Source organism: Chrysochloris asiatica, unplaced genomic scaffold, assembly GCF_000296735.1.
Source record: "Chrysochloris asiatica unplaced genomic scaffold, ChrAsi1.0 scaffold00615, whole genome shotgun sequence".
Classification (NCBI taxonomy): Eukaryota; Metazoa; Chordata; class Mammalia; order Afrosoricida; family Chrysochloridae; genus Chrysochloris; species Chrysochloris asiatica.
The window spans coordinates 123,172-132,345 of record NW_006409133.1 but is presented as its reverse complement, the minus strand read 5'-3'; the positions used below and the strand labels follow the sequence as shown (position 1 = coordinate 132,345).

At 38.5% G+C, this 9,174-nt stretch overlaps 1 protein-coding gene across 1 annotated transcript; it reads left to right on the top strand.

Moving 5' to 3' along the window:
- The first annotated feature begins 7,404 nt into the window (after positions 1–7,404).
- Positions 7,405–8,340, top strand: LOC102822314 (olfactory receptor 7E24-like). Its single transcript, XM_006877820.1, has one exon. The coding sequence runs from the start codon at positions 7,405–7,407 to the stop codon at positions 8,338–8,340; it is 936 nt and encodes a 311-aa protein (XP_006877882.1).
- The last annotated feature ends 834 nt before the right edge of the window (positions 8,341–9,174 follow it).

Sequence of the window (9,174 nt, the reverse complement as noted above, 5' to 3'; positions counted from 1 at the left end):
TCTGATTTTCATCAGTAAGTATTTTAAGTCCTCTTCACATTCAGCAAGCAAAGTTGTATCATCTGCATATCACAAGTTGTTAATGAATCTTCCCCCAACTCTGATGACAAAGTTTTCTTAATATAATCCAGTTTCTCAAATGATTTGCTCAGCATACAGATTGAATAAATATGGTGAAACACTTTTCCAATTTAAAAAACTTTTCCAATTTTAAGACATTCAGTGTTTCCTTGCTCTATTAAAAAAAACTGCCTCTTGGTCTATGTGTTCCTGAATACTCATACTCTGCAATGTTGTGCATAGCTTGGCATGAGCCACACAATCAAAGCCTTTGTGTTGTCAGTAAAGCACAGGTAAACATCTTTCTGGTATTCTCTGCTTTCAGCCAAGATCTAGCTGATGCCAACAATTATTCATCATTCCACATCCTCTTCTGAATTTGACTTGAACCTCTGGCAGTTTCTTGTCAATGTATGATTGCAGCTGTTTTTAAATTATGCTTAGGAAAATTTTATTTGCATGAGATAGTACTGATACTTTCCGATGATTTCAGAATTCTGTTGGGTCACCTCTCTTTTGAATGGGCACACACATGGGTCTTTTCCAATCAGTTGACCAATCACATTTCTTGGCACAGATGAATGAGAGCTTCCAGTGCTGCATCAGTTTGTTGAAAGATTCCAGTTTGTATTCCATCAATTCCAAGTGCCTGTTTTTGCCAATGCCTTCCATGCACCTTGGACTTCTTCCTTCAGTATCATTGGCTCTTGATCATATTCTACCTCTTGAAATGTTTGAACATCATCCATTGCATTCCTTCCATCTCATTTTGATGCTTTCTGCATCATTCAAAAAATTCCCATAGAATCCTTCAATATTTCAAGTTGAGGCTTGAGTATTTTTTTCAGTTCCCTCAGCTTGAGAAATGCTGACCATGTTCTTTCCTTATGGTTTTCTAACTCCAGATTTTTGCACATTTCATTATAACACTTGACTTTGTCTTCTAGAGCATTCTTTTACCTACTCTTTCTATTCCATTCTTTTAGCTACTCTTTTCTTCCAATTCCTTTAGCATCTATACACTGGAGAGTAAGTTTCAAAGTCTCCTCTGACATCCATTTCAGTGTTGTTGTTGTTGTTTTTTCTTTCTTTCTTTTGTTCTTTATGACCTCATGTTTTCTTCCTATATGATGTTCTTGATGCCATCCCACAACCCATCTTGTCTTTGGTGATTTGTGTCTAATTCATCCAATCTGTTCTTGAGATGATCTCTAACTTCGGATGTCATGTGCTCAAGGCCATATTTAGCTCTCATGGACTTATTTTAATTGTCTTCAGCTTCAGCCTGAACTTATATATGTGTAATTGATGGTCTGTTCCACTGTGCACTCCTGGTCTTGTTTTGACTAATGAATTGGAGCTTTTCTACTGTTTCTTTCCACAGATGTACTTAATTTTATTTCTCTGTATTCCATCTGATGAGGCCCATGTGTATAGTCATCTTTTATATTGTTTCAGAAATGTAATATTTCAAAGAACAAGTCATTGGTCTTACAAAATTCTATCATACCAATAGAACCCATACCTCATACCATATATGAAAATTAACTGAAAATATATTCAAACCCTGTACAGGGTTTCTGAGGTTGTAAATCTTTACAGGAGCAGAAAGTCTCATCTTTCTCCCATGGAACAGCTGGTAGTTTCAAACTGCTGACCCTGAGGTTAGCAGTCCTATTTGTAACCACTACGCTACCAGAGCTCCTTTTAGGGTTACGAATCGGGCTGCGAACCACAAGGTCAGCAGTTCAAAACTACGAGCTGTTCCGCAGGAGAAAGATGAGACTTTCTGTTCCCGTAAAGATTTACAACCTCGGAATCCCTTTACAGGGTCACTATGAGTCGGAACCGACTCCATGGCACATGACAGCAACAACAACGCTACCAGAGATCCTTTTAGGGATTGTCTAATCCACTTTTGCAAAGAAGACTGTTGGTATTTTGACAAGTATTTCATTCCATCTCTAGATTGTTTTGGGAAGTATTGACGTCTTGACAATTTACATCTTCCAATCCATGAACACAGAATGCCCTTGTATTTATTTAGAGCATCTTTAACTTCATTTAGGAATGGCTTATGGCTTTCAATGTAAAAGTATTTCATCTATCTTGTCATATTTATTCCTGGGTACTTTATTCTTTTAGATGGTAATGTAAATGGATGTTTTTCCTTAACTTTCATTTTAGATTGTTTCTTTTGTATAAAAATGCTACATTTATTGTTGTAATTGTGTATCCTATCACTTTGCTGAATTCATTTGGTACTTGTAATAACTTCCTTGTGTTTTTTGGAGTGATTGAATATTAAGGATCTTTTTGTCTATAAAAAGATAGTTTTAGTTCTCTTTTACCAATTTGCATGAATTTAATGCTTTTTCTTGCCTAATTGGATTAGTATGGTTCTCCTGAGGACTCGGTTTCCACTTACCCAATTTTGAATTGAGCTATAATATGGAGCCTTTAAAAATATGTAATAGGGTGAGGGAAGTGCTTAACTCTCATTGTTTGGCAAGGCCGCACAGCGGGGAGAGACATTATGCACGGCACATGACTCTCAAAAGCTGATTCCTATCTTCCTTTTAAGTTAGCCCTGAATTTACTTGTAAAAATATATAATTTGGCAATATTCACAGCTTTTCACTATGAGTTCTACAAACCTCAGAAAAAACTAGCTTAGCAACAATTGCTTTCAGCCTTGGTGGATTGAATACAAAGAGAAATTGTGTAAATTACTTCTTCTCATAGAAAACCTAAGTAACTGCATTTGTGAGGCCACAAAAGCAAATAGCATATTAGAGTCAAGCTGACCTACCCCCATAGGCCTCACCACATTCAGTCACTAGCTAGAATTCACAAACCCCTACATACAGACACCTGCATTAACAAGTAGACAATAATGAACTTAAGTGAAGGATAGTTTTGACTTAATAATCTACACTTCTTGCAGCAAGTAGCCAGGTTGGACTTTATGCCACATAGCTTCCAAGTGATTTAATGAATACCTTTATTATGAAAATAATAGCACATTATGTAGGATAGAAAGTTTATAATCTTTTAGTAGAAACAAGAAGAAACAGTTTTATCTCATACTGGGAAAGAAAATGAAGGTCAGTCTGAACATCACAAAGTATTCTTGTTAAAGTTGTCTAAGGACCAGGTGCAAGAATGTTGTGACTAACTGTATTAATTCAAGAAAAGATAAAAGTGTCAATGCATGTACTGTGTAATTTTAAGTTTAAAAAATAAAGACTTACTGAGCGGGGCTGGCAGAGCTAGGAGGGAGAAAGCAGGAGAGGGAGAGGAGGCTGGCAGAAGGCAGAAGCCGCAGAGAGAGAGAGAGCAGAAACGGAGAGCAGGAGTAGAGGCAGAAAGAGGCAGGAGGCAGAAAGGAGGCAGTAGAGGCAGAAAGAAGTAGAAGCAGCAGAGGAAAGCAGAGAGCAGTAGAGGCAGAAAGAAGTAGAAGCAGCAGAGGAAAGCAGAGAGCAGGAGGGAGAAAGCAGAGAGAGCAGACAGCAGAGAGCAGAGGGCAGACAGCAAAGAGCAGAAAGCAGAAGCAAGGGCAGAAGCTGGAGAGCATAGCCGGACAGCACAGCAAGTTGAAAAGCCTTTCGATTGTATTCATTCATTTCTTCACCCGATGATTTAGCGTATTTGCTCGTGTCCCACGACCCCCGAGGAGAGCAGGAACTCGCCGCAATAGGGTGAGGATTAAAGTGTGTTTAGCTTTAATTTGGATTGATTAACTCACAGTGTTAACAGGCACAGCCTTTTAAATGTGATAGTAAAACTTGCACTTACCTCTAATGGGCTTCAGACTGGACTTTGGGTTGGTTGAGGTCAAAGTCAGTTTGTTCTTAAGTTTAATGCATTCTGATGCTTGACCTTGAACTTTATCCATCCTTACCTTGTCTAGTGGAGCCCTACTTCTAAAGGTCATTGTGCCATCCATTTAGCACCCCAACTAACCATGAAAAGTAATATGTAAAGGATGATTGTCAATATTTTTCATGGCTCAGAAAGTCATAGGCATTTTGTCTTTGCACTTTGGATGCCTAAATCTTCCCATGGAATACATCTGCATCTCCCATAGAACAGCGTCACATCTAGATAAATGCGAGCTTTTCCTTATTTCCATTATAAAGAGGATTTCTTCTATAGAATGTTTCTGACTCATATTTACTTTTTTTTTGTCTGTACAACACATATTTGGAAAAAAATAAACAGCTTTTTCAAAATAAAAAATTAGAGGTAGTTTTACTTCTTTCTTACTAATTTAGATGCCTTTAATGCTTTTTCTTTGGGACTCCTTGTGTTGCACTGTAGGATAACCACTGGTCTGTGAATCAAAATGTTGGTGGTTCAAACCCATCTGCTATTCCTCAGAAACCTTGTACGGGGTTTTGATGAGTCAGAATTGACTAGACAGCAATTATGAACAAAAACAATTCTTTGTCTTGCTTAATTGCTTTGTCTAGAAATTCTGGTACAATATTAAATAGCAGTGATGAAAGCAGGTGTCTTTTGTTGCTGATCTGAAAGGAAAAGTTCTCAGTTTTTCTCCATTTAGTATTATGATAATTGTGGGTTTTACATAAATGCACTCTATCAAGTTAAGGGCTCTTCAATCTAGTTCTAGCTCATTGAGCGCCTTTATTATGAAAGGATGTTGGGTTTTGTAAAAATCATTGTTTGAATTGATTGAGATGATCATATGGTTATTTTCCTTAGCTCTGTTGATGAGGTGGATCCTGGTGTGGGTGGCAACTAAAACTCAACAATCCCTCTTCAGAAACCTATAAAGTGTTGCTATGAGTTGTAACCTACTCAACAATACTTACAAACAACATTGATATGGTATATTACATTGATTTACTTTATAATGTTGAGTCATCTTTGCATTTGTAGGGTAAGTCCTTCATGATCATGATGCATAATCCTTTTAATATGCTTTTGGATTGCATTTGTATGTCTGCATTCATAAGGAGTATTAGTAATTTTATCTCTCTGTGGTGTCTGTCTTGTTTTGTTATCAAAGTACTGCTAGTCTCATAGAATTAATTAAGAAGCATTTCCCCCATATATATATTTTTAACGTTTTTATTGTGAATTGAGTGATAGTTTACATGGATAAACATTGGTTTTACACTCATCATTTCATTGCAATGATTATAATTTCCTCATTATTTCATCATTCAACAGTATATACTTCACTTCTATTCCCTTTGTTTGTTTTTCTTTTCTTTTTTTTTTTTTTTGCTGTTTTTGTGTTTGTTTGTTTTTAAAAATTTTTTGGTGATGTACACAAAAACACTGAAGAATATATAATAATTTAAACAAAGGACACATTCTGCAAGCCTGTTTCCTGGCCACCAGCACTCTGTCTTTCTCTTTCCATGAGTCTAGAGTCCTCAGCTGCTTTCTCTCTCCATGACCTCATCTCTGCCTCCATCTCTGGTGTCACTGCTTCTCTGGATAGGGCCCTACATTCCACTCATTCTCTTCTCACGTGATGGTCCTAGGGTCCTCTGTTTCTGGATTGTAAGTTCAACTACTCCCTCCTTTTTGTTACAAAACTTCTATCTTTACAGTTGTGACAGTTGCAATTAGCCATGATAACAATTACTCAGTCTTGTATCATAAAAATATGAATCCCACCTCTTTTCACCACACTCATCTAGGCAAGATGAAAACTATTCAGGGGTGACTTTACCTTCCTTTGCATACTCTTAAACTAAACTCCCTCTTGAAAACTTGTAAGCCAGTCACTTCTTGCCTTTCTTGTCCCCTCATTTTAGGTAGCCAATGTCTAAGTTGCCCATCCCTATCAACCCTGTATACAGAGTCTCCCTCATATTTTTGTTTCTTTGAAAAGTTTGAGAAGTATTGCAATCACGTCTATAAATGAAATGTACAGTTCTCCAGTGACAATCTGGCTCTGAAATTTCGTTGTTGGGAGTGTTTGATTTCTGCTTTCATTTCTCTACTTGTGATGGTCTGTTAAAGTCTTCTATCCCTTCTGGAGTTAATTGTTTTACTGTCTTTATGAATGTTATCTCTAAACGTCTTTGCTACACTAGCATTCTTCAGTTGAGTGTCTATAAAGTGGGTGTACATAGAAAAGAATACAGAAATTAATTAAGGAAGTGTTCTTGTTGTTGTTGTTGTTGTTATGTGCCGTGGAGTCGGAACCGACTCATAGCGACCCTGTACAGGGTTTCCGAGGGTGTAAATCTTTACGGGAGTAGAAAGCCTCATCTTTCTCCCGCGGAGCAGCTGGTAGTTTCGAACTGCTGACCTTGCGGTTCACAGCCCGAGTCGTAACCACTACGCTACCAAAGGAAGTGTTCTAGAAATAATTATTTTGCCAAGACTGATAAATGTAACTAAAATGTAGGACCAAGAAAAAGACTCCATTCTGTACATTAACCTGAACACATCCTCCTGTTCCAGGAACGTGCTAAATCAACTCATGCTGTCTTAGAATATCCTTTCACCCCTAGCAACAGCAAGAAGTAGATAAGCAGTAGACAGGACAACCCAAGGCCAGATGCCAGATGTTTTCCTTATCCTAGCCTAAGAACAAAGACCACCAGTCCTGACCAATTAAACTGTAACATCTCATACTTTGCCAAATGTATGTAAAGCTGAATACTTTGCCAAATATTGTAAAGCTGAAAAACCCTGAGCTTGTTTGAAAACTCTGTAAAAACCCCACAGACAAAGGGTTCGGGGCTCCATCCCTCATCCGCTGCGTCTGATGCAGGTGGAGTCAGAGCTTGAGCATGAATAATGTTAACTGAGGGTTCAAGGCTCCATCCCTGATCCGCTGTGTCAGATGCAGGTGGAGTCTGAGCTCTGGCTTGAATAACTGGGAGCTCAAGGCTCCATCCCTCATCCGCTGTGTCGGATGCAGGTGGGGTCCGAGCTGGAGCTTGAATAAACAGCTCTGGTAGCGTAGTGGTTACGAATCGGGCTGCGAACCTTAAGGTCAGCGGTTCGAAACTACCAGCTGCTCCGCGGGAGAAAGATGAGGCTTTCTACTCCCGTAAGGATTTACACCCTCGGAAACCCTGTACAGGGTCGCTATGGGTCGGAACCGACTCGACGGCACTTAACAACAACAACAACAACAAATGTATTTGTATCTGTGTCAGCTCCTTGGTGGTCCTTGGGGACCCCAAATTCTGGGCATAACAAATGTACATTGTACATAAGTTTGAGTGCATTTGCATGTGAATTTCTACAATTCAAAATATAGTTGCCTTGCAAGTTGTCCATTTACTTGTTTCCTTTAACTAACTCTGTTTTTTTTATTTTTTCCCCCCATCAAGGTATGCTTAATACATGGAATCACAAAATATAACACATGTCTCTGAATTTCTTCTCCTGGGCCTCTCAGATGATCCAGAACTACAGACACCCCTCTTTGGAATGCTCTTGTCCATATACTTGGTCACAGTGCTTGGGAACCTGCTAATTATTTTGGCTGTAAGCTCTGACAGCCACCTTCACACTCCCATGTACTTTTTCCTCTCCAACCTGTCCTTGGCTGACATTGGCTTCACCTCCACCACAGTTCCAAAGATACTTAATGACATCAACACACATCTGAAAATCATTTCCTATGTTGAATGCCTAGCTCAGTTATCTTTGTTTAATTTTTTTGGATGTATGGACAATCTGCTTCTCACTGCTATGGCCTATGACCGGTTTGTGGCCATTTGTCATCCCCTGCACTACTCAGTCATTATGAACCCCCGCCTCTGTGGTCTGCTGGTTTTGGCATCTTTTTTTGTTACCCTTTTGTATGCCCAGTTTCACTGCCTGATAGCTTACCAACTCACCTTCTGTACTTATGTGGAAATTCCTAGTTTTTTCTGTGACCCACCACAACTTGTCAAGCTTGCCTGTTCTGACACCTCCATCAACACCATATTACTGAATTGTATTGGTGCTATCTTTGGTGGTTTTCCAGTCTCATGGATCCTTTACTCTTATACACGAATTGTTTCCTCCATTTTGAGAGTTCCATCATCAGGTGGTAGGTATAAAGCCTTTTCCACCTGTGGCTCTCATCTGTCAATCATTTGCTTATTTTATGGAACAGGCCTTGGAGTGTACCTCAGTTCAGGTGTCTCACGTTCTCAGATGAGTAGTGCAGTGGCCTCAGTGATTTACACTGTGGTCGCACCCATGCTGAACCCCTTCATCTACAGTCTGAGGAACAGGGATATCAAGAGGGCCCTGCAGAGGCTCTTTGGAAGAACAACTTATTTTTAATACCCGTGCCATCCTATAAGGTTCTTGGATTAGAATAGGCAGGAAAACCAAATATATGGAGCTGGAATTCACATTCGTTGATTCACATAGTTTTGTAGCTCTCATGGCTTTCATTCCTCTTGGTGCTTCATATCAGAATAAAATTTATTATGTACAACCTTTTGTGAATTCAAGATGTTCTGGAAATCACACAACAAAAGATTTGCTCAACTGTGTCCTATAACTCTGATTTTGGTTTTGTCACTGAAGGCAACATTTAAAAAAAATCTTCTACCCTTTCCACAGTTCAACCCTATTTTTCATATATTTATATCTAGCTTAGCTTATCTCTTTATGCAGTTTAGGGTTGATAATTATTGTTTACTGTTCCTCAATTATGGCTTCATATTATAAGTATTTGATGATCTCTCAACATACTCATGCTGAGCTATACCACTAGACTGAGGTGGGTGGTGAGTCACAAGAGTTTTTAAAACATCTCAGCAGGTACAAGTGGGAAAACATAAATAGGATCATTAATTTTAGTGAAATCATAGTTTAAAAATGACTAATATGTCTTAGGTCCTTTATACTGGAGATCTTAAAGTTATCAGAACTCAAATGAGGGAAGATATGAGAGAAGTTACCCTAGAAACAGGCACTATTATTTTTTTCAATGTACCTTATTCTCTATCTTCATGTGATGATAGATTATTCATATATCTTCTACTTGAACAGCATAGAATTGGTTAAGGGTGTTCAATAATAAGCTCTCTGCTCTAAACTTACCTTTTTATAGCAAATTTTGTGATACAAAGGTAGAATACTCCCATCACTGCTCTGAGTTTCCATCTG